The sequence below is a fragment of the Pezoporus flaviventris genome, unplaced genomic scaffold (assembly GCF_033815535.1).
Source record: "Pezoporus flaviventris isolate CSIRO_AGI_PZ_B2104156 unplaced genomic scaffold, CSIRO_AGI_Pfla_v1 ptg000096l, whole genome shotgun sequence".
In the NCBI taxonomy this organism is placed as follows: Eukaryota; Metazoa; Chordata; class Aves; order Psittaciformes; family Psittacidae; genus Pezoporus; species Pezoporus flaviventris.
The window spans coordinates 3313897-3339356 of record NW_026892644.1 but is presented as its reverse complement, the minus strand read 5'-3'; the positions used below and the strand labels follow the sequence as shown (position 1 = coordinate 3339356).

Genomic DNA, 25460 nt, shown 5'->3' with positions numbered 1-25460 from the left:
CTTTGGGCAAGCTGTTGCGAAGCTCCCGTCCGGAGAGCTGCAGCCCGCAGCGGGCTCCCCTCGGGGGTAACCCCCAAAGGCTTGGCGGGAGCTGCCGCGGCGAGGTCCGGGGAAGGGGTACGAGCGCCAGCGTCAGCGCACTTCCACGGGTGGGTGCGTGCATCTCTCTGTATCTGAGCGTGTCCGTGTTGGCGCTGCCTCTATCTGCGTGCCTCTGTCCTTCCGTGTGTGGCTGCGTGTACCTCTCCTCTGCCTCTGTGTAACGTGTGTTACTCGCACACCTCCCTCTCCTCCACATTCTCTCCCCCCCTCTCGTGTGTGTGTGGGGGTGTGTGTGTGTGTGTGTGCACGGCAGGGAGGGCAGAGCCGGGAGCGCCGTGCAGCAGCTCGCCGGGGACGAAGCCGAGACCGCGGCCGGAGGAGGAGCTGAGCCGCGCAGGGAGCCCCACCGAGCCGCCGGGCGAGCGCGGCCACAGCGAGGCGCAACAGGAGGGGTGGCGGCGGGCGATGGCGGCCAGCGGCGAGGCCGCCCGCTGAAAGCGAAGCGGGGCGAGTCGGCGGCGCAGAGCGGGGCAGAGCGGGAGGGATGCGGGCGGAGGAGCCGCTGGCGCTGGCGGCCCCGCGGGCGGGCGGCGGCGAGGCGGAGGCGCCGGGCGAGGAGCGGAGCGGCGGGAGCTGCTGCAGCAGCGAGCGGCTGGTGATCAATATCTCGGGGCTGCGCTTCGAAACGCAGCTGCGGACCCTCTCCATCTTCCCCGACACGCTGCTGGGCGACCCCAGCCGCCGGGTGCGCTACTTCGACCCGCTCCGCAACGAGTACTTTTTCGACCGCAACCGGCCCAGCTTCGACGCCATCCTCTACTACTACCAGTCCGGAGGGCGGCTCCGCCGGCCGGTCCATGTGCCCCTCGACATCTTCCTGGAGGAGATCCGCTTCTACCAACTGGGCCAGGAGGCCATTGAGACTTTCCGGGAGGACGAGGGCTTCATTCAAGAGGAGGAGAAGCCCTTGCCACAGCATCACTTCCAGCGCCAGGTCTGGCTGCTCTTTGAGTACCCCGAGAGCTCAGGGCCAGCCCGGGCCATCGCCATTGTCTCCGTGCTGGTCATCCTCATCTCTATCGTTATCTTCTGCTTGGAGACCCTGCCTGAGTTTCGGCAGGAGCCCAAGGGCCCCCAGCCCGGCTTTGGGGAAGCGGCGCCGCCCGGCGACGAGGCGCTGCTGCTGCTGCCACCGCCGGCGGCGCCGAGCGGGACTCCGCCGCCCCTGCGCACTGCCGCAGGCGCCGGACCCTTCTTCACCGACCCCTTCTTCCTCATCGAGACCCTGTGCATCATCTGGTTCTCCTTTGAGCTCCTCGTCCGCTTCTTCGCCTGCCCCAGCAAGCCCGAGTTCTCCCGCAATATCATGAACATCATCGACATCGTGGCCATCATCCCCTACTTCATCACCCTGGGCACCGAGCTGGCCCAGCAGCAACAACAGAAGCAGCAGCCTGGGAGCAGCAGCAACAATGGGGGCCAGCAGCAAGCCATGTCCCTGGCCATCCTCAGAGTAATCCGCTTGGTCAGAGTGTTCAGGATCTTCAAGCTCTCCAGGCACTCCAAGGGGCTGCAGATCTTGGGGAAGACCCTCCAGGCCAGCATGAGGGAGCTGGGCCTCCTCATCTTTTTCCTGTTCATCGGGGTGATCCTCTTCTCCAGTGCTGTCTACTTTGCAGAGACTGATGACCCTGACTCCCTGTTCACCAGCATCCCTGATGCTTTTTGGTGGGCCGTGGTGTCCATGACCACCGTGGGCTATGGTGACATGTATCCCATGACAATTGGCGGCAAGATTGTGGGCTCTTTGTGTGCCATCGCAGGTGTGCTCACTATTGCCCTCCCTGTCCCTGTCATCGTGTCCAACTTCAACTACTTCTACCACCGAGAGACTGATCATGAAGAGCAGTGCCAGTACACCCATGTCACCTGTGGCCAACAGCAGTCACCCTTCTCTGAGCCCAAGAAGGGGGACAGTAATCAATCTCTGAGCAAATCTGAATTCCTGGAAGCAGAAGACCTGGAGTCCATGAAATATTCCAACTTCATTCCTCCCAACAACCAGGGTTATAAAGAGAAGAAAATGCTGACAGAAGTGTGATCAGTTTTGTTAGCCTGGGTCCAGACATGGAGCTGCAAGCTGCTGCACAGCCGTCTTCTTACTAGCAGCTGGATCTATTCAGCATTTACATGCCAGACTGTGAACTGTGATACTGTAAACAGAATGATTGTGATAATGGGCTCTTCTGTCCTGATTTGCTGTTTCTCATTACCATGTGCAGCCAGAAATGTTCTTGCTTTATTCTGTGGAGTGCTAACTGTCATCCCCCACTCCCTTGTGAATTTCTTTCTGTTTTTGAAGACTGCTTTAATTCACCATTTGCGGTGAAACTTTGCCTGTCTACTCCGCTAGCAGAGAAGCCCTTGACACTACTTCAGCTGAAGGATTTAGAAGGGAGTAAACAGTTAAAGGGGCTACAAACATCTGCCTCGAGCTGTGCCCATGGTTCCTGTGCCAGTGCAGTGCCCTTGGCTGTGGAATAAGTCACGCCTGCCATGCCATTGCCTTTGAATAATGGAAACGCTGTATCCAGCATCACAGTGAGTTCTGCAGCTGTAAGAGAAAGTCAGCAAGTAGATGCCTGCCTTCTTTGCAACACTTGGCATGCTGAAGATCCTCTTGGTTTGTGTTTCAAAAAAGATGCATAGAACTAAAAGCTCTTTGCTACTTGTGACCATGTACGATTTATCAAAAACAGGCTTATAGAAATCAACAGGCTTGGTAAAGATTCTCTGTGTTTTTCAGCTTATTTCAGCCATATTTTTGTCAGTGCCCTGATGTTAATTGGCTTTTATTGTACCAACTTAATCTTCATAGTGGTAAGTGCCTTCTGAAGCAAGGCACATTTGAGTAAGTTCATTTGTTATCTCCACACACTATTGTTTAATGAAATGTGCTTTGTGCTTCAGATACTCAGTTCTGTAGTCAGGCATGTGAGAGCAATTGACTTCACTGTGTTTTTATTGAAGCATTTGTATAGGTTAGGGAAGTTTACCTGTTGGTATTTTGTTGACATGGCTAAAATCCTGGACCACAGACAGCTGCACCTCTGCTGTCTGAAGCCTGCACTGATTTAGAGGGTCACAAGCGTAAAATGCCCCAGGGTAAAGTGTGTCAGCATTTGAGACTGAAATTGGCACAGATACAAACTTCCCTAAGCCATCTGCACAAACCCAACAGCATACCCCAGACCTTTCAAATGAGGGGAGAAACAGCTAGCCTAGGAGACATGCTTTTGCTGCATTACTCATCTAGCCAGTTCTTGGTATTTCATGGACAGAAGGCACAGGAATGTCTTTTGCATGAACTAGGTTTTATGAGAGCCATCTATGCTAGCAATGCAAAATGCGTAACTTGCCCTGCAGTGCTGGGTTTGCCAAGGGACCAAGGGGTTGCATCTTAAAATGCACATTTTGCTTCCCAGATCATTTTAGGTTTTTTTAATCAGCTCTGCCTTACCCCAAACCTTAGAGTGTTTCAAAAGCTGCCAGTGGGTGAGAAGGAGAAATGGATGTTTTCAGATTCTATTGGCAAATTTGCCTGCAAGGGAAAGTCTTTGTTGTTTTAAATCTAAGTGTATACTCTGCATTCACATGTATGCATGTGTATGAAAGCAAAGGCAGCCATTAATGCCTTGCATCATACTGTGTGATATGCGTATTAGAATGTACTACATATTGCATGTGACTCATGTAATACATAAACCAGACATACTATCAAGATGCAAAATCTATAGAATACACTTTATATTATGCTTTTCAACTGTAAGACTAAGAATGCTAAAGGACTATACTGTAATATAGTCAGAATAGGCTATAGAACTGTTTGTGAGATTCAGTCTGTTTTCATCTTTGTTATCCTGCTTGGTTTTTGTTGTCTTGAGATCTGGCCCCATGCCTAGAGTGCTTTTATTATGTCTTCTCCTCATCTGGGCCCTGATCATATGGTAGAAGTTGTTTGTGTAAATCTTAACTGCTGTATTTCTCCAGAGTCCCGTTGTCTTCTCAGAGGTTTTTAGTGTTCAGGGATCTCCCCTGGGGTCAATGCACAACCTTTATATTAAAATATCTGTTCTCTCTCTCTGAAATCAGTAGCAAAATGTCACTTGTCTCAGTTACTGCAGGTCAGTCTGGGAGACATATATGATGTGATGAGGAGTTTGCCTGAATGTGTAGGTGCCTAATTCCTCTTTCATTGGGACTGAGGCAAATGCCTGAAGGTCTGGGCTTTGGGAGCCATTCTGCATCCCTTGAAGCATGTAACCAGCTGGTGGTTAAGTAATCCTGGTGAGTAAGTGGGACTGAGAAAGGATCAGCACGGTGGTGTATGTCTATTGATTTTATGTAAAAAGTTGTCTTGGTCGCTGAGTTTACTTAGTAAAAGGCTGTTGTTCTTAGCTGTATTTCAGGATCACTATAAAGAAATCTTTTCTGTGAGTGCATGGGAATGACTTCATTTCATGTTTTGTGTTGCTCAAGCAGATGTTCTAGAAACTAGCAAAAGAACCTGCTATTTAAGAGGGATGTTTCAAGGCTCCTGCTGTCTCCTAGCAGAATGCCCATGTTTGGGGTTATTTTATGCCTGAGTGTGTCAGCTGATAAAAGTTTCCCCAAAGTAAGATATAAAAAACTCAGGTTAAGCACAAGATCAGGAGGAGCCTACGTCAGAAAATTCCTGTGCTCATTTCTTCCCTTGGGCCTGACCCTGTTGCCCCTGCCAGGCAGGAGCCCTCCCTGCTCATAACAGGTTGTTCTTTCAGCCAGCATGACAGACGCCTGGGCACAGAGGCTCTGGCAAAAGGAAAGATTAGAGATAACATTACTGGTAGCATAATCCCAGCATGTCTAAGAAAAATGCTCTTGGAAAGAAATTTCTTGCTCTCAGGTGAAATTCAGCAGTGAGTTTGTAGCTGAAGTGTTGTAGTTTCTGAAAATGTCCATACAAATGCATGCATGCGTGCAGATGCACACCCAAAGCACTGATGCAAAGGAGCTCTGTTGCAACCAGGCAGCTTTGTGTACTTTTTTGCCATCCACATTTTTCAGTTCTGAAAAGAAAGTGTAAATGAAAATGTGAAAACAGGAATGGTGTTTGCTCCCTGGGTTTTCTGTGTTAGAGCCAAGAGAAATACAAAAAGCCAACAGAAGCTTGGAAACTAACCCTGAGACTTCCATTTAGCCATGCAAATCCTTCTCTAAGCACCTTCTGAAAATCAAGGCAGTGAAATCCCAGAGTCGTCAATAACACTCTGTGCTATAGAAGTTCTGGAATTCAACATTTTCATTAAGGAGCCTTTGGATTTTGTTTTCAAGTGATTGATGGGACTTAGTGGCACCTCTGCCACTGGCTTCACAGAGGACTCATGTCGTCAAATCACAGTGTCACTTTCAAAAATCTTACCTCAAGTTCTCAGCCCTTAGCACTCACTCCCGGATGTCCAGAATCCAAATCTGTCTAGCTGTTTCCTTCTGAAGGCAGAGCACATCCTCATGAAGCAAAGTAGGCACCTCCAGGGACTTGTTTCCATAACAACCTCCCAGACTGTTTCTCTTTACCCTGCGACTGTGGCTACAAGCAAAAGCACTCATTGCATATTTTCAGGTTTTAGATATTAGCACTTTGTCTTTACAGCTGTTTCTTTGCTTACTGAAAATGATCCCACCACCTTATGTCATGTACAACTGTCCTGTCCAACTTCAGACAGACAGTTTTCAGCATGTGAAAGCAGAGAGTGCAAACCAGGAGATGAGAGGGGATTATATTTGTATATTCTTGCACACAGAGAGGTGGGAGCGTGTGAAGGACAGTCTGAGCACTCGCAGTCAAGGAGCTGAGGGGCACCTGGCCTGTGAATGTAGAGTCAACTGGGTGCCTGGTGGCAAGGAATACAAGCTAAAGCATCAGTTTAAAAAACCCAGATACTTCCTTTTCAACGATCTTGTTAGGAAGTAGTTTTGCTGTGGAAGAGGCTGTTGCTTGTTCCTGAACCCTAGGCTGTTTTGCAACAATCAGTTCCCCCGATGATTTTCCCATGGGGTGTTTTACACCAAAGCAAGACGGGGCAGAAGGCATCTCATTGGAGGTGGGAAAGGAAGGAAAGGGAAGAATTTTACTGAGAACACTGTTTTTTTTTCCGTCTGTAACTCATTGACCACATCAAAGACAGTAAGTGTGAAAGGCATGAAGAGCTGTTATGTGATATTTCAAAGCCTGTATTATTGGTGTATCTCTGCACTTACCTCCAAGATGAAATTCCTGTTTTGCTCTTGCTTGGAAAAAGTCATAGTTCAGGACTGCTGGTTTGGCCCTGTTCCTTCTGATCCAGCTTTCATGAGTAAAAAGTCACTGCTACAGCAGCTATGGAAGTGAAGGTGATCGGACTTGGTGTTCTGTCCTAGCCCCCCTCGTTCAGTGTACAGAGGTCCTATGGAGATGAAGAAGAATGAGTACAAAGGAAATTCAGGGCAGCAAAAGACAGGGTAAGGACTGAAGTGTCTTCCATAGTGCGATTGAAAGAACAGCACCAATCCTAAAAGCAAAGGAACAAACAGCTCCAGCATCTGCTGCTTTAGCAGAAGTAGGTAAGGTTTCTTTTTCTTCTGTGAAATTAATGACTGAGAATTTCTTGGGATTAATGAGGCAGGATTTCCTAATTAAGATTTGCAGCCTAAAGAGAGAATGTGGTTCTAGGTGAAAAAAGAGAAGATAATAATGAAATACATCAATGTAGTATGAGCCAGATTCTCACCATCTGCTGATTCAAGTTGGCAAAACTCCATTTAGTACAACTACCTTGGTTTATACTGGGCTTCAACTTCAATCTTTTACCTCAAGTCAAAACATATGTACTGTTTCTTAAAATGCTTATTTTTATTTGTTCTTTTCTTGAGGTCCTGTCTATATCAGGGAAAGATCTGCAGATTACAGCAGGAGTTAACCACAGCTTTCCCAAAAGCTCTCATGTGACTTGAGTCCAAGTAAGTCTACCAAACTTAGCAAAGTTAAGCTTCTCATTATGGTTATATTGACAAAAATAAGAGCAGCAGGATTTTATTTATTTATTTTCTCAGTGGTGGAGATGTGCATACAAATTTATAGAGAAGTTTTAAGACTAAACAAGATTCTGCCCTCTGCTGCAGCCCTGTAAGCACAAGATAACTCTATTCACATTGCTGTAACTATTCACAGTCTGAGCTCTTCATCTTTGCTTTTCGGTGCTCACACTCTAGACAAATCCTATTCTGAAGACAATTGTATCCATGTTATCAGCAGGCTCACAGTCAAATCCCTGATTTGCAGTCATCTGCTTTGCACATAAAGTTAAGGAGAGGAGCAGGTGCTTGCAGGATGAAAAGACTTAATCCTCTGATAAAAGGAACCTGTGAATGTTGAGTGTCTTTAGCTGCCACCAGAGACGATGATGAAATTGCATACCAATTACAAGATGGAGTTCTTCTTCTGCAGGGTCACATCCTAAATAAGGCAAGACCTTAGTGAGGGAAATAAACCCAGAAGAGTGTTTTGGGGGAAAAGCAGACAGGAACTGCAGTAACAGTCATTTTTTCAGTGTTGCTTATGCTGTTAGTACATATTAATTCTATATGCCTTTCCTAAGTGGCTGGATTTTACTTGCTCAAGGGAAGTCTGGGGCTTGTTGGCTGGTGCAGAGGTTGAATATCATAGCATAGTTTTACACTTTGGGAAACCATAACTGTGATCTGTGTGGGGTTTATGCTGATGCTTTATGTTTAAAGCATAAACATTCATTCATAAACACTACAGGAAATATCCATGTTTTCTGTAGTGCAAGCTAAGAGGGGCTGGAGCAATAGATTGAACTTCCCCGTGTAAAACTTTTTCTTAGTGAAAGAAAGGAAATGTTTTATAGGAGGAAAAGTGCTCATCAGCTTCCTGGTCACCCTAAAATACTGAAGCCATGTTGCCTATTCATTAGAGACAAGACTCGTGGGAAACTTTTGTTGTTTTACAAAATATAATTGAACGTTCAGTAAGTCCTTCTTTAGCTTCACTTCCACTAAATGAATATAAAAACACTTAGTTGTGTGTAAAGTTTTGGAAGACCTTTAGTCAAAAAATGCTATAAATCACAAATTTCTCAATTTAGTTGCCAAGTGTAGTCACTAAATAACCAAATTTAAATGGTATTGTAGCCACTGCTTGTTTAAAGAAAACAGCAGTCCCAATTCTGCTCTCTGCCCAAGGCTAGATAAACATATCCTTAAGGACATGAAGGTGCGATTCCTGATTTAGGTAACTGAGAGAGAAGAATGAGTGCCAAAAAGGAGGGCTGTAAATGCAGGTGTGTAGAGTAGATCTCTTTAGGTGTTGTAGATAAACGTTGGTGCATTCACCTAAAAGGCTGTATGAATTTTACACCAACAGAAGATTTCACTTTTAGAGTACATATTGGTTTATTCTCTTACATTCTCTGGAGAGAAATTAAATGGTATTTTACAAGAAAACGGGAACATTACTGTCTCCTCTTGCTGTTTGTTGATGCATCTGTTGTTTTCAATTAGCTTGATGGCATCCATTTTCAGAAAGCAGATGCTGCCCTCTTTTACACTGGTGCAATTCTGGAATAACTGCACTGACGTCAGTGAAGTGACTCCAAATTTATCCCTGGTGAAAGCAGAACTGGACCACAGTCTTTTTGTTTGCTTATCCACTCTGGCGTTTTCAGGAAGGTGCACCATTACCGTACCATAAGGGGAAGGTGAGTGTCTGTCTGCTGTGCCATGGTCAGCTATTTTGTGTCCTTGACATTGCACTCGCATGCCTGACTGGAGCAGAATTCAGGTCTGCCGTGGGGTGTACACGGTCATCAGATTGTCCATGTTGAATGGAGCAATTGCTGCCCCTAGATTCCTGACCTGTTTCCTATTCCAGTTTCCATCAACTGCCTCATGCTTGGATATGTTTTCCAAGGAGTGAGAGTTTTTTAAGCTTAATAAATGTAATTGCAAGTCTTAAGTAATATAATAATAGAAGGGGAGCAGAGGTAGGTATGGAGACAAACTCTAACCCTCCTGCAGTTTTTTGCTACTATGGCTATGTAAAAATTGTTGCAGTCCTGGCAGATTTGCTACACATCTGCTGGTTTCAGAGTCTCCGTTTTCAGGGAACACTAACTTCAAACAAACTTGGCTACTTCCTTCCTGCTCTATCTTTGCTGATCTTAATCATACCTTCCCTGAAACTGGACAATGAACTTCAGATAAAGGCCACTAGCATGCTGTATGGTGAAAAACACCACTTCAGACAGGGAAGATTAGGGTGAACGGAAGGAATACAGTAAGTAAAGAACAGAGTAAATACACTGTGTGAGACAGGAGGGAGCTACTTAAAGGAGTTCCTCAAGGGTTAGTTCTGGGATTGTTTAAAGCATTATCTGTAGAGCTGAGACTATGAAATTTAGTAATGAAGCAACTTCAGTGTCATCATCAAGATTGTATATTAGGGCACAGAGCTAGAGTACTGAATCTAGTAATTGACTTAAAGAAATACATTAAACAGCACAGAAATTAATGTTGTGATAGGGATTTTTGTGGCAAGCTTATCAGCTGGGGAAGTCAGACAACAAAAAAGACTGGGGATGCTTTCAGATCAGCCAGAGTGCCAGTGTCACTTACTGAACCACCAGAGTAATGCAGCCATAAAAGCTGCAGGTGGAAGTCTTTGAAAGTCTCAGAAGGAGCACATTCAGTACCACCTGGGAAATATTCATTCCGTAAGGCCTCATCTGGAATGCTGGGTGCATTTTTGGTGACCTAAATTTGATCAGGAGGGATGTGCAGAAGAACAGCAAGAATGATCAGGCAAATGGAAACTGCTCTGCAAGAGGCAGCTGGAAGAGCCTGATTTTCTAGGCCAGCAAAAGATTGACAAGACCTGCAGTTACAAAAATACTGGGGGCAGAGTTGCCAAAAAGAGGTAGGATCTATGTAAGCTAAAAGGCAATGGTGGATTTGACCAGTAGAGCACAAATTGGCTATGATTAAATTTATCCTGGAAAGAAGATGATGATTTCTAATATAACAGGCAAAGAAGGAGAAATGAAAGCTCATTCCAGGTTGGATAGTAGAAATGAAGACAAAAGACAGGTTCAGTTGGTTTTTTTTTCCAGATGGACTTTGTTAAATTTATGAAAGGGATAATATGGAAGTAGTTACATGCAATGGAAACAGTCTAAGTTCAGTGACTTTGTCTACTGGAATCACTCTCCTACACCTGGGATGTATTTAAGATGCTGAATAAATGAGAAATTTTAAGATCTTCCCTCATTCCTTGTTACCTCCAGCTCATTTGCCATACTGCACCCATTTAGCTGTGTACCACCAGATCCTCGTGATGTTATTATTTAATACTGGGGGGAAGGGGGGGGGGGGGGGGGGCTGTAGGAGGGGGAACTGGGGAAGAACTGTAAGTCTTGAGAGATGTTTTTTCTCTATGAGACTGGGGGAAGCAAAAGAAATCCTAGGAGTGGGTAGGTTGGGGCTGAGGGTACCAAGTCACGCTAGGAACTAGTCTGGAGGCAGAGAGTAAAATTCACACCATTTAAAAAAACACCGGTCTCTGTTCACTGCTCTTCCCCCTAACCTGGAACCTCTGCTGATCTTGTCTGATCTTTTCTCCCTATCCAGACCTCTCTGTGATGACCTTCCTTCTTCCTGGGGTCTCTGGTAAGTCCTTGTTACCATGAGCTCCCTGGAATCATTAGAACAGTGCGTTTTGAGAAAAGCCTTAAGCCAGCTCTGCTACAGCTCAGCCAGGTTATCTGATTTGGATGCAGAAATCAACAGAGATGTATGATCTTCAACAACTTTTGTTGAATGGAAGGTCAGAGCAGTTGGTAACAATGGCCACTCTGGTCTCAAGAGGGTAGCAGAATAATTTCCTATTCTAGGCACTGTTGTGGCAGAGACAGAATAAAGCTTCACTTTTCCTTGCTTAACTCTTTCATTTCATTTCATGCTGTGGAAAAGTCACAAAATACCCTGTTAAGCTCAGCAGATAGAATAGACATTTACCGAGGTGTGAGCTTCACCCATCCATCCAATTCCATGTCAGAAAAGCACCAAGAAAAGCCTGTCCTTATACTTTGTTCTTGAGCCTTCTAGCTTGTTGCTGCTCTTTGTTCACTTTTATGAGGAAACCATTCTCTTGTGGTTTGTATCTATATTTTGGCTTGCTTATTCTACTCTTTAAGAGAAGAAATAGCTCTGCTCTTTCTTCTTTGAGTAAAAAAAAAAGGAAAAAGAGAAGCACAGGAGATTTTACAAATAACCATGCAGATTATGAAAGCATATGAATATGGACACCATTTGAGCTTTATCAATTACATTAGCAGGATAGTGCACACAAATCCAGTTGTCTGTAAATTGTCTTAAGGGCTTGTCCCCAGTGCTTGGCATAATTTCTTGAGTTATGGCAGTGGGCCAAATCAGAAAGGAATCAGAAAAATACAGAATGAGGCAATGAGTTTCATCTGAACCATGAACGCAGTGTCGCATCTGTTTCTGAGATCAGTTCGCTTTGAAATTCATGAAAGAAACCACCATCAGCATATGTTTATGTGCTTCTTAATTTATTGTTGTTATATCATGTGCAATGCTGTTATGTATACAGTGTTGGCTGAGGCTTGTAACACATTAATGGTGAAGATCCTACTGCAGCAATCACCACACAAACACAGAGCAAAAAGCTGGTGAGAGGGCTTGTATGATTAAAATGGTGTATACCTCTTTGGAACTTCAAGATCTTTCCAATAGTGAGAGAGCATTTTGATTTTATAATAGGAGCAGAATAAGGTACAGTTAGCTTTTGAGAGTGGTGCAAAAGCAAGCATCTAAATGAGCAGAATCTGTAACTCCTTTAACACTACAGAACAAATCTTCATATTCTTTGCCCTCGTAACCTTGTCTTTTAGCGAGGAGATATCAACTTTGACAGGGAGTACAGTTAAAGAGCACAGGAGCAAATCCTACAAGTAAATTTATGTTGATTTATGAGGATGTGTAAGAAGCATGGGAGATGCATTTATTGTGAATTTTCAAGCCACTCTGATTTATTTATGCATAAATATTATTTACATATATTCTCTTTTCATGGCTTTGCATTGCAAAGTAAACAGCTCAAGAACACTCTATCCAGTGTGTGAAGCATTAACATGCTCTTAACTTGTGACCAACTTCTGACCCTATTTGCCCTCTCCATGCTTCAGTTTTAAATCTTCCTCAGTCAGGACCTTTGTTCTCATAATGGGTTGTCCTGGGTTCAGCAGTAGCAGTCATGTTTCTCCTTCGTGGTAGCTGGTGCAGTGCTGTGTTTTGACTTCCAGCCTGGGAACAGTGCTGGTGATGCCGATGTTTTTGGTTGTTGCTAAGTGATGTTTACCCTGACCAAGGACTTTGTGAGGCTCATGCTCTGCCAGGGAGGAGGGGAAGCTGTGAGGAAGCAGAGATGGGGCACCTGACCTGGGCTAGCCAGGGAGGTATTCCATACCGCAGCACGTCATGCCCGGGGTGGGGGGGTTACTGGGAGTTACCCGGAAGGACACAGGCTTCCAGGTGGGACTGGTTTCTTGGCCGGTGGTATCATATTCTCTTCCCTTGTTATTTTCTCTTATCACTGTTGTTGTTGGTGGTAGCGGTGGTGATTTGTGTTGTACATTGGTTGCTGGACTGTTCTTGTCTCAACCCGTAGGAGTTGCACTCTTTCGATCCTCCTCCCCGTTCCTCCGGGAGTGGGGAAGGGGAGAGCCCCGGGGGGGGCCCTCAATTGCTTTCACTCACTAGGAGTGAGTGAACAAGCTGTCTGGCTAGAGTTTAAACCACGACATGGGTTTATATTTTTAAGGGTAGGCCTGTCATTAAACAGTCAGGAGCTCTGTGTACAAGCTCCTTTGTCAGTGGTGGAGGAACAGCCCTGCTTTGTGTTTGAATCCCACTTTGGAACTAGATGATCTTAAGGTCCTTTCTGACCCTAACTATTCTATGATTCGTCATCAGTGCGTAAAACAAAAGGGTACAGAATATCTGTTTTTCTACTGGTCCTGTTTGGTGTCAGATGGCCAAACTTTGAACATCTACTTTATTGCTGTAATTTTATTTTTTTTTAGATAAATGCCACAGATATATTGTATATTTCTCAAGCTTTCAACTGCGCTTATATTTTAATGTGTCCAAATAGTACTGTCAAGTACATTCCTTTTAGTACTGTAGACTATAGTCTTTCATGCTTACGAAATAATGCCCACAAAGCAATTGATCTTTGTAGTCTGTCCTTGCAGATGGCACAAGGACATTCAGAAAGATTTTTGGGAGTATTCACAACTGCTTATCCATTAGTCTGTTATTAGATGATCTATTACAGTTTTCTGTTGGTGGATTACAAACATTTCTGTAGGACACATTTCCATCAAAAGATGCCTCTTCCTCAAAATCGCAATATTTGTGAGAAGAGTTCCATTTCAGCTCTTTTTTTTTAGAAAATGCATGTTTGGAAAATTTTGTAATGTGCGTGATCATTTTCTTAATGTTCTGAATGTTTGGGTTTTTTTTTGCTTTTTAAAATTATCTTTTTAAAGGAAATATATATAAGAAGGTAAAATATGAATTTTTTCCAAGCAATGCAATGGTAGCCATTGATTGTTCCTGATTACAAGCAGTGTGGATCTGGTATCAGCTCTGATACTTTCTTGAATCAGTGAGGTGATATTCAGATGCTCCTAAAAAGATGAAACAACAGACCAAATGGTATGGGTACCTCAGCATGTATTAGTAGTGACAGAAGGGACGTTCTAGTGCTTTGGCTATTGCTGAGGTAAGCCACTTGTTCTTTTCTGCAACTAGAAAACCCTGTGCAGGTAAAAAAATTGTTTAATGAGTCCAGACTGCTTTTACAATGCAGTCTGACTTGCTGGAATGTGTCTTTATGAACTGTGATCTCCCCCTGTTTCTGAACTCCTCCTGCTTCCACTCAGCAGGTAACCTTTTGGGATCTTTCTACTCCTAGAATATGTAATACGGAAAATAAAGAGAAAAAAAAAGAAAAAAAATGATTACAGATAATTTCCTGGGTGTACTGGGAAGAATGGAAGTAGAAGATGCTATCTGCAGTGTGCTGTAGCTCACCCCCTTACTTACCTTTTTCTGTTGGCTCTTTAAAAACCAACTGTGGGGATTTGTGAACTGCCATTAGCTAAGTAGATTTCAGAAAAGATGACTAGTGAGCTCTTCTTTGCATAGTAACCGTTAATCACCATTTCAATAGAAGATGTCTGAATACATATTGATCAAGCCAGCTGCAGCTGTGATATAACTGTGATGGGTTTTGGAGACTGTTGCAGCTTTCCTCTCCATTTTTCATCTCCCAATCACGTAACCTACTCAGCAGAAAAAACACCCGCTGGTACTTCTTGCCCTGGCATTTCTGCTTATTACTGATTTGCAACAATCAAAAGGTTATGTAAGGTTTTTCATTAATTAAAAGACCACTTAATAAGGAAGGTCTTGTAATTAAATATTGGACTTGGAGTCAAGGGGGCAGTCCCCAGTACTGTCACATGGGCTTTGGATGTCCTACATATCTCAGTGCCTCAGCAGTAAAATCATAGAATTACAGAGTGGTTTGGGTTGGAAAGGACCTTAAGATCATCTAGTTCCAACCCCCCTGCCATGGGCAGGGATGGACATGGACACACTAGACCATGTCACTCAAGGCTCTGTCCAACCTGGCCTTGAACACTGCCAGGGATAGAGGATTTACCACTTCTTTGGGCAACCTGTTCCAGTGCCTCACCACCCTTACAGTAAAGAACTTCTTCCTTATACCTAATGGGACAGTATTATGTCATTTAGATGATCCTTTTCCCTAAACCATTTAGACAGGAAGATCTTTTTTTGAATATGCCTATCTCTTAACTAATACCTATATAACGTCAGGCACACATGGGGACTCCTGCTCCCTGAGACAGTGTGGTATTACTGTCATAACAGTAGTAACTGACATATGGATGGGGAGGATCAAACCAACTCAGAAAAACATTTGGCCCTGTACATGATACTAATGATATATCCAAATGCTAGGAAATCCTGCTGTTACCTAGCTCTGTATTGGCTTTGGGCCAGTGCTTTAGCCATGCTGATTTGATTTCTGTTTTTTCAGGCCCAGACCCAAAATATTCAGTGCAACCCCCTTATTTGTGACTCTCTGATCCCTTACAGGCTGCCTTATAATTAAAGGCATGCAAAATATTTCTGTCTGACAAAGCCCAGAGCTTAGCTTACTGCAAAGTAAATTGAAAGCCCGTTGAATGTGCCATGGAGATAAGAAGCTGACATCAACTTCTCTAGTCCAAACGAAGTAAATTTATGCAGGTTTTTCTTTTTTCACCCCTTGAATTGCTATCAGGGAAGATAAAAAAATGCTGAAGATGGGAGGAGTTTACCATCTCTCTCATATATTTGTATTAGCTCTCCAAGCACGGAGGTGATTTGGATGCCAGCAGCTCACTGGTACTGAGCAGTCTAATCTGCACTTTGAATCTGGCAAGATCACTTTTTTTTACAGATTTTCACTGATATTGCTAGGAACTAATCCTCTTAAAAGCTTTGCTAGTTGTTGTTCCTTTATGGCTTTTCAGAGAAATGCAAGGATACATAGAATAGCAATCATGGCTCTTCGTGGTTTATATTTAGTCATATATTGGTGATTCAGAAACAAGCATATGTGAAAAGGCCCAGATGAATCCTCTTTCAAATTCCTTCTTGTCCTATAATGTATTTAGGTGCCTGAGTCACATTTTTGGAGAGGGCCTGTTGTCATGTCTTTGTGCCCACCATGGTGCATGAAGAGTTTTCTTGATGGCGGAAATATTTAAACACCTCACTGATGCAGAGACTCGGTTTCAGCCAAGTGGAGCCAAATTCTCAGCTGGTATTCATGCATCAGCACAGTTTCTTCTGATGCCAAGTAGGCAGGGTGGTAGAGGGTGTTTTAGAAGTCTATTTTTTGAGCTGGTCAGATTTTCATATGGTTAGGAAATGAGACCTGTTACGAAAATTCAGTGTTTTGAAGCATAACAGAAGTTCCTATTTGAGTGCTTTTGAGTTTCAGCTGTTGGATCTGCCACAGCACCACACCAGTCTGGAGACAGACTGGTACTCACAGGCACATTCCGGCTCTGGATCTGACATTTCATTTTTCCCTATGCCTCAATTTCCACAACTGTAGAAGCGAAAGAAAGTCTTTTTCTCCTCAGCATGCAGTTGGGTGTTTATCAGTGATAAGGATCTATAGGAACAATCAGTGTGGTGTTGGTAAACTCATTTTTCTCCAGATAATGCAAATCACCCTTTTTCCTACAGGGAATCACAAGCAGAAGATGTGAGGCAGGGCTGGTTTTCAGCTGGGGCACCTGATTACTGTGGGACCTTCAGTCAGCTTCTCTATAAGCCTCTTTCTGGTTTCACGTGGTTGTAACTTCCATAAAGGGTATCATTATTTTCACAGCTGGAAATAGGATAAATGAGATGTTGACCCTCTTTACTTACTCAATGACATTGTCTCTGATAGTATTTCCCTGTGCCCATACACTTCTTTCCACCAATAATTGTAAATCTGACTAGTAGGTCTTCAGGTGATTACAATGGGAATATACATACTTAACTAACAAGTCAGACACTCATAAGATACTATAAATATCTCCCAGAAGTTTGATAGAAGGTAGCATTTTAAAAATGCCTGTTAAAGCTTAAACACACCATGGCTGTTGGGAATTTTTTCTAGTGATCGTGAAACAGAGCTGGACCAATAGCAAGTACGTTTGAAAATCCTACCTCTTGCTCTAAACTAGATTAGTACTTGACAGTGAAAGAGTGACAGGAGCAAAGGATCCTTTGAACCCAAATTACCCACTTCTTAGGGATTAGTGAGCTGTAAATTTAACTTTCTGCATGTATTTACATTGCTGGTTTTGATCACACTCCTTGTGTCCAGGTGATGGTTGCTCTGGTGATCCCTTGAGTATATGACCTGCACCACACCACCTCCATTCACACTTCCACGCATGGAGTCCACCAGAACAATACCTCCCCTCACAGAGCTTTCCTTTAACTCCATGACTTCATCAAAGCCTGGCAACTTTCCTATAGATTGATATGGTTGCTTTCAGTTTATTAATGTTTTATGCCAGCCTGATGTCTCAGCTGTGAAGGCAAAATCAAGTATTGGTGCATATGTAGGGCCAGAGTTAAACCTTGGGGAGGAACAGAGAGAGAGAAAGATCTGAAACAGAGGGGCCATGGGGACCCTTGAGAGGAGGGAAGAGGTAAAGAGCAGAGGTGTCTATTACCATGGCCACAGCCAAGGCAGCAGTTTCCTCATCCCAACCCCCTTTCCACACTTAGCAGCAGCAGCTGCAATCCTGCTTCCCAGGGCTCTGGTATAAGCAGAGCAGAGGGCAGGACCATGGCTGTTTTGCTGTCCCTGTCAGCCTGTTGTCCTTGGCAACTTTTCTCTTTGCCTCTGCTGTAGACCCAGCTCTAGTATTTTGTTGTGATTTTGTATGCTGCCTCCCTGGGTATATCCATACTACAAAAGAAGCATTTAAACCAGCAGTGAAGATGAAACACATAAAGCTTTAACAAGGGCAAGCAGATGAAGTTAAAGCTGATGCAGAAGTTTAGGCTCAACTTGAGTAAAACTCAAGTTACTTCATCAGCTCAGATACTTTAGGCTGAAATAAATGACCTTTGTGACCCCTTTCAAAATTCGTAATAAAGACAAGCGTATCTTGTTGAATTTTAATTTAGAGTAAGTGACTCTGCAGTTCTCCCAGAATATTTTTCTTGACGGGAAGCTTTGTGAGTCTAAGGAAAAATCTAAACCCTGTGTCACAGGATCTTCAAACACTGATGAGAAGGCTTTGAAATCTGATCCACAGTCCAAATTTTAATGTCTGTGGTTTGTCTCCGTCTTTGACCTATAAATGGGAGAGGACTGTGAAACTCTGTGGATGCTGTATCAGTTGAGCTGCAGCATATGTGCCAAGTGTGTCCATGCATGTGTGTGTAAAGGCTTGAGCACCCTCCAGTCCATGATAGATAGCTCTAGGCCACGCAAATTTCAAGATTTTACAGTGATCTTAAGTAGAATTATGTGATAATTAGCAAGATTGTTAACTGAATTTGTTTTGTACAGTACTTTGAATATAGAATCACAGAATCATAGAATAGTTAGGGTCAGAAGAAACCTTAAGATCATCAAGTTCCAACCCCCCTGCCATGAGCAGGGACGCCTCACACTAGACCATGTCACTCAAGGCTCTGTCCAACCTGGCCTTGAGCACTGCCAGGGGTGGAGCATTCACAACCTCCCTGGGCAATCCATTCCAATGCCTTGCCACCCTCACAGTAAAGAACTTCCTCCTTATATCTAACCTGAACTTCCCCTGTTTACATTTGAACCCGTTACCCCTTGTCCTGTCACTACAGTCTCTAATGAAGAGTTCCTCCCCAGCATCCCTATAGGCCCCCTTCAGATACTGGAAGGCTGCTATGAGGTCTCCACGCAGCCTTCTCTTCTCCAGGATGAACAGCCCCAACTTTCTCAGCCTGTCTTCATATGGGCGGTGCTCCAGTCCCCTGATCATCCTCATGGCCCTCCCTCTGGACTTGTTCCAACAGTTCCATGTCCTTTTCATGTTGAGGACACCAGAACTGCACACAATACTCCAGGTGAGGTCTCACGAGAGCAGAGTAGAGGGGCAGGATCACCTCCTTCGACCTGCTGGTCACACTCCTTTTGATGCAGCCCAGGATACACTGTTATTAATTAGTTTCAGGCTTATCAAATACAGTTTGTCGGCGGCAAAAAAGAAGCAGTCGTTCTGGAGGTTGCTGTGTAGCTACCAGGGTAAACCTTTTCAGGGGTTAGCTTACTGTTGTTTATTGAAGCAAAATGCCCACAGAAAGCAGATGGTGATCTTTCTGAGCAAAGACACACAAGGTCAGCTGTTGTGCCGGCATGGGAGAATCTGTGGAATTATGCTGAATTCTGGAAAGCCTGAAAATTCAGAGGAAAAAAACTGTGGTGTGAAAAAGCCTGCCTTATACCGACTGCTGCTGTCAGGAAAAGCCACCAAAAGCCTGTAGCGAGTTTGCGGGGTGGCACAGTGCCATCCTGTGGGCCATGTAGGCATTTGACAAGATAACACTCGGATGTACGACCTGCGCTGCAATAGGGTGTTGGCGGCTTATGACAGACTTGAGTTATTAAGGAAATATATTTTACAATATCTAAACATTTGCTGGATTATTAATGTACACTATGGTTAAAAGGCGATCCTAGATATCAAATATAGAATATGTAGACTCTTTTCTTCTATTTTATTTTTTTTTCCAGGGGAACACCTTTACTGACTTTGGGGAAGATCCACATCAAATACATCAGTATTAAACTAAAAGTAGAATCAGACCAACAAACCCCACTGTGATTTGTCATAGGTTCAATTAATGCAGCTGTTGCAGACATCTGTCTGTGCCTTTGTTTGATGGGGTCTTTGACTTATCAAACTCCAAGCAATCTCTAGTAACCATTGTTGCTCTGAAATTTTTAAAACTATGAGCTAGCTTTTGTATGTGTACCAGCTTGTTCAGTCTTCGTAATTCTTGGATTGGAAACTCCCCTCTTCAGCACAAATATATGCAGGGAAAAGCTTACATTAAAGAAACTTCAGTGAGGGAATATTGCTTTGAAGATCAGCACAGATTTAGCCTGCAAATCAGATTTCTCACAGCTTTGGTGAACTCAAAGCAAGCAGGCCGTACATTTTGTTGGCAGAGCTGTCTTATTCTTAGAAAACTTTATGAAAAGCGAATGCATTTTACAAATTTTGTCATACTTTACACATCTCTAGGTATCTACAGTCTGCTTAAATATGTAGCTTCTGTGTGACTGCGAATGTGTTTATATAGATGTAAGCATGCATATTTATATATTTTATGTACCACTGGCATTTTCTCCTTTCTGAATCTAGACAGAGCTCTTGACAAACCTTGTTCACTTTGTAGGCTTCTCCAGTCTCTGATGTTTCTCCCGCTTATTTCGTTCTCCTCCTGTGGGGATTGGCAATGTTGCAACCAACCTTCTGGCTTAGGCCTTTCTCACTGGTACACTCTTTTTATAGCCAGTTCTTGCTCTTTTTTTTCTCCTGGATACTTGAGTCATTGTCAAGCAGTAGCAGGAATTACGGGAGCAGAAGGACTAGAAAGAGTATGGTCTTCATATTGCATTAGGCTGCTTTCACACTCTGTAGTGAGTGGGAAATGGAACTGTCTTGGTAGAAAATACTGTGTAAAACTATAAATGGTGTAAACTCCTTGCAGTGCAAGGCTTGAGCTATTCATGACATTTAGGCAGGCACATGTTTAACTTCTTTAAGCTCGTGATGAGCCCTCTCAAGTACTCACACAATTAAATTAAGTCTGGACCTCAGAATTTTGTTTAGGACTCAGGAATCCTAAAATGATTAATTTAATATCACATCCTAAGCATGTATCTGTGGTGAGTTGTCCCTGGCTGGACAGCAGGTGCCCACCAAAGCTGCTCCATCACTCCCCTCCTCAGCTGGACAGGGGAGAACAAAAATATAATTAAAGGCTCCTGAGTTGAGATAAGGACAGGGAGAGATCACTCACCAATTACCATCATGGGCAAAACAGACTCAAATTGGAAAATGAGTTTAATTTACTGCCAATCAAATCTGAGTAGGATAATAAGAAATAAAAACATCTCACATGTTCTCACTGCTCTCTCCTAGTTGCAGTTGTGCAATTTTTTGTTTTGTTTTGGGTTTGTGTTTTTTTTTCACGCCTTCTTAAACACATTATCTCAGAGGTGTTACCAACATCATTGATGGCCTCAGCCTTGCCCAGTGGTGGGTCCATCTTCGAGCTGGCTGGAACTGGCTCTGTCAGACATGGGGGAAGCTTCTAGCAGCTTATCACAGAAACCACCTCTGTAGCACCTCTGCTACAAAAACCTTGCAAATCAAAGCCTACTTAGGGTAACCGTAGGAACACATATGTGCCATCCTATGTAAAGAAAAATGCAACAGGTAACTCTTAGGGGCATGTTAGGCTAGGAGAATTGAGGGTTTGCACTGTTGACATAAAGAGGGAAAAGGAAAGTAAGTATTGCTTAAGTTATGGGGAACTCTTGTATGACGTTTCAGATTGCAACACTTTTATAGGAAGGTTCAAGTGCCACATTTATTCCAGTCACTTTTGCCTTCCCTTTCCCTCTCTTTTGTCATGGAGGACTGCAGATATTTTTAGTAACTTATGAATAGCCCTTTAGGTTTCATGTGTCACCAGCACAGATGGACCTGGATGCAGCTGGAATGGACAGCATCGAAGTGTGACAATGAAGAAGTGTCTAAATGAAGAAAAGTCCTTGCAGACCCAACATAGTTTCCATTCGTTGTCTCAATAAATTATTTTAGATCTGATTAAAAAAAAAATTATTAAAAAAAAAGCCACTCTTGCTCTGATGGGCTTTCCTGATCTTCTCATGGGGGAAAAGACTTCTAAGCCAAATTGTTAATGTAGATCTGCCTTAAAAGGACTTAAAATTAGACACAAAGAAAATGGCTTCAGGAATTAATAAAGTGTCTGTTATAGTAAGGATCAGACCTTGGGTCTCTATTCTTGGAGCAGTACAGCACTGTAATGCATCTTAACAAACTTTGTAACCTTCTAATATGCATATTTCATCTCCTGCAATAAGAGATGCGTATAATTCCTGTCAGCCAGAAGGAAAAATCCCCCATAAATCAAATTCCACTAGGTGTCAAGGTAAGGAAAAAATTGTGGCACTTTCCATTGTAGCCAGCAGTAGTTATATTGATAAGATATATCAAATTTGGTCTCTTCAGTCATTCTTATTAAGAAATTAACACTTAGGTTGATGTTTCTTAACTGTGATCCGTGCAAAATAATACATTTGTCTTGGGCATTTTTTTAACATGTAACACTTTTTTTTTTCCCTTGCTAGGCTGGATTCCGGATGCTGCAAGGCTGTCAGGATGCTGCAAAAGACATTGCTGCATCTTCTTACTGCAGAGTTGGAGAAGTTTCTCTGTGTGCAGGGAATACAACATTTATGGACAGGAAAGTGGTTGCCTTGATTTACGGTTTTCTTGTTGCTGGTCTTTGTTAAAGGGGTTAACACTCTTAGTTCCAGGAAACCGAAACTAGATGTGAATGGGGATGGAGGGAGGAGGCAGGGAGAATCCCATATAAGATTCAAATTTGTCTGATTTCTGGGAAAACTAAATAAAGCTGGATTCAATTGCCAGTGGCTAAATAACAGCAATTTATGAGCTGTTCATCAAAAGCCTCAGTCAAGCACTGAGTGCTGTGGGAAGCTGGAAATTGACACTGGGCACCTCCAAAAGACTCCATTGTTGAAACTTACTTTAAATGTTTTTTCAAGTGGAGCATTTAGTCCTGGCGAATGCATAAGGTCAGCCCTTATAAGAGCAAATAGCTTTCACTAGAGGATCTAACAAGTGGCCAAAGTCTGCCCATTTGTCTGCCTGTCTTTTGGCCTTGGATTACTGTGCTATTTAAAACTGTGTTTTCATAACTCAAATAAATGGTAGATGTTTCACATAGCTCTACAAGTAGTAATCATCATGTTCGTGCCTAATATCTGATATCTAAGGGATGGGCCCAAACCAGAGGTATTTCTCATTTACCTAGGAAGTGTCTTGCTTTAGCGTATGTACAGTCAGTTCTTGTGGTGAACATGTGAGTACATTGCTCCTCCAAAGGAGGCAGTGATTTAGTTTCAGTGGCTGTAGAGTTTCACTGAAGTAGCACTGTTTGTAGTCTTTCATGTGATTTAGGAGGCACAATAGCCAGACAGTTCTAAAAACGCGATATAATTGTTTGCAGATTTCTAAGAAAATACTCCGAATTCTTCTCCTATTGCACCATTGTGATAAAGAACTGTTGCTTTTCAAGCTCCACAAGTCCATGCTGTGTAGTGCTGAAAGTGATAGAAAACCCTTCACTGAAAAGTGAAGCGCAGAGTGGGATACTGTGGCCTGGGATCCCCTCCCTTTAGCAGCAGGAAAGGTCAGTTATGCAGCCAAATGCCTATAACCAAAGATGGATCCATCCTGTGTGTGTTGCCAGCTCTGCGTAGGAGAGTGGGAGGATTGCTAGGAAGAATGGATTCTGGGAAGGGAGAGGCTGAGAGGAAGTGTGGAGTGGAAGATACCCTGAGCATGACAACTGGGATTTTCGGAAGGTACTCTGAGGAATGCTGGACATCCAACTTCCCTAGGACTCTCTATCAATACACATAAATGACTTTTAGCATGTTTGCCAGTCCTCACAGTCAGTGTGTGAGGGAGAAAGGATGGAAGGCAGCTCAACCTAATTTGGCAGCTTTTGGCACCTGGAACAGTTTAGGCTGTAATATCTCCTCGTGGCTGCTGGCTGAGGGTCTGATCCTCTGATGAGCTGTGACTTCCTGACTACCAGTGACTCAAAACAGGCTTAAAGAAACCCTGAGGTGCCAGATTCAAACTCCTCAGTAGTCCTGAGTGTGGATGTGAGCACACAGTTCTTTGGAGGCAACATTCACTCCACACTGATACTGTTTGGGACTCTTCAGAGTCAACCTAAGTGTAGGCTGCATTTAATAAAGTATGGATATACTGCAGAAGTCTGTGGATACCCTTCAGATACACGGCAAGCAGGTCAGAGACTTTAGTCTGGACTGTGTGCCAGCCCAGCACAGACAGCAGGGATGTTAGTTACAGGATAGCTTTACTTTTGCTGTGAAACCTTGCTCCGATGCATTATCTCAAAGAAGACAGTTGGGATTTGCAGGCCAGATCATGTGGTGAGATAAAAAGTTGCAGCTCTGTTATTGAAGCTAGTCTGATTTATACAGGTGTGGTCCAACATTTCTGAGAAATTGTGGATGGTAGGGGGTTTTGTTTGCTTCTTGTACTGAAAACCTGAAGCCGTTCAAATAAAGTATATGAGGTAAACAGATGGAGCATGTGCTGTAGGCTGTTTGTTGGATTCAGACTTTGAGAATACAAGTTCTTCGTAGACAATCCCACACACAGTATTAGAAGAGGTTATTGGGCTTGGAAGTTGACCAAGGAGACAGGACTCAACTGAGCTTTGAACAGCAATCATTTTCTGTATTGGTGATGATATAATATGTGCTTGCCTCAAACCCGATGTTGCACAGTCCAGAACCTGATGAAAACATGTAACTAGATATTTGTGATTGTTCCTACCGGTGTGATCCACTGTTAAATAGGCTAGATATATAAATAAAATCAATATTTTGTAAAGTGTGGTGTGGTTTTTATGTCAAAAAGACTGCTTGCACTCTTGGACTTTATTATGTTCCTATGAAATATTTGGTGTGGAATTAATACAACTGTGAAGCTCGCCTGGGACTGTTTACAGCCACTTGCAGAAGAGCACCTTTTCTTCCTCAGAGGCGATCACTGCACTCTGGCTGCTACTAACTCTGTCCCTCCCCTTCTTGTCTCATGGCCCTACAGATACCAAAGGATGGATGCTTTTTAAAGAACTGTCCTTTTCTACACAATGCGTGGCTTCATTTCAGTCCTTGCTCAAGAAAGGTACCTCAAGAAAGGTTTTTGAAGGTACCTCTGAGATGCTTCTGCATCTCCCAGATTCTGGATCTTGTTGAAAACCTAGGCAAAATCAATCTGTTGCCATCTCCGAGGAGACCTAGTTTGCTCTATCAAACTCACCACATCTGGGAATGTTCAATGATAATGCCCAAATAAATTCTCAGATCTTTTGCTTGCTCTTTGACTTGGCAGCCACAAAAGTAAGTCCATGCATGTGGAATTTATCCACTGGGGAGCTATTCTTCTCCTTTACAATCACACTGAAAGAGGGTGATAAAATCATAGTCAAGGAAAATGCCAGATTCTGTTTCCCTCACTAGGTGCTGTATCTTTCTAAATTAAGCAAGGGCAACAGTTCACACGCGGCATTTGTTTTAGCTTGACATTGTGACAACACTATTACTATTGAGTATATGTGTTTGTCTGCTCCCTGTCACTCATCCATGACTGTCCCTAATCACAACCTCATACACCATTATATAAGGTCCTTGGCTGTCTTTGTAATTCCTTGAGCCCTGGACAATCTCACTTTCAAATTTGACTTCACACTCATCTTTTGTTTGTCTTACAAAGCCGTTTTTCTCTCAGCTACCTTATTTCAGACCACAGTCTCAGCCTGACTCCACTTACCTACTT

The 25460-nt window shown here is 43.4% G+C and overlaps 1 protein-coding gene and 1 long non-coding RNA gene across 5 annotated transcripts; both read left to right on the top strand.

The window, feature by feature from the left end:
* The first annotated feature begins 335 nt into the window (after nt 1–335).
* On the top strand, nt 336–3939 carry LOC133281122 (potassium voltage-gated channel subfamily A member 6-like). The gene has a single exon (XM_061476340.1). The coding sequence runs from the start codon at nt 587–589 to the stop codon at nt 2141–2143; it is 1557 nt and encodes a 518-aa protein (XP_061332324.1). The 5' UTR covers nt 336–586; the 3' UTR covers nt 2144–3939.
* Nucleotides 3940–4433: 494 nt separating this feature from the next.
* On the top strand, nt 4434–23407 carry LOC133281125 (uncharacterized). 4 transcript variants are annotated; one of them, XR_009747387.1, is made up of 4 exons: nt 4434–6684; nt 6994–7080; nt 8665–8840; nt 22184–23407. It is a non-coding gene; the product is annotated as an uncharacterized LOC133281125 (long non-coding RNA). The 4 variants fall into 4 exon arrangements; XR_009747388.1 differs by having other exon boundaries at nt 8644–8840; XR_009747389.1 differs by lacking the exon at nt 22184–23407 and adding an exon at nt 10251–10464.
* Nucleotides 23408–25460: the final 2053 nt, after the last annotated feature.

Bases quoted from the DNA above. Each gene is read 5' to 3' on its own strand.
- LOC133281122 (XM_061476340.1), top strand. From the start codon at position 587: ATGCGGGCGGAGGAGCCGCTGGCGCTGGCGGCCCCGCGGGCGGGCGGC.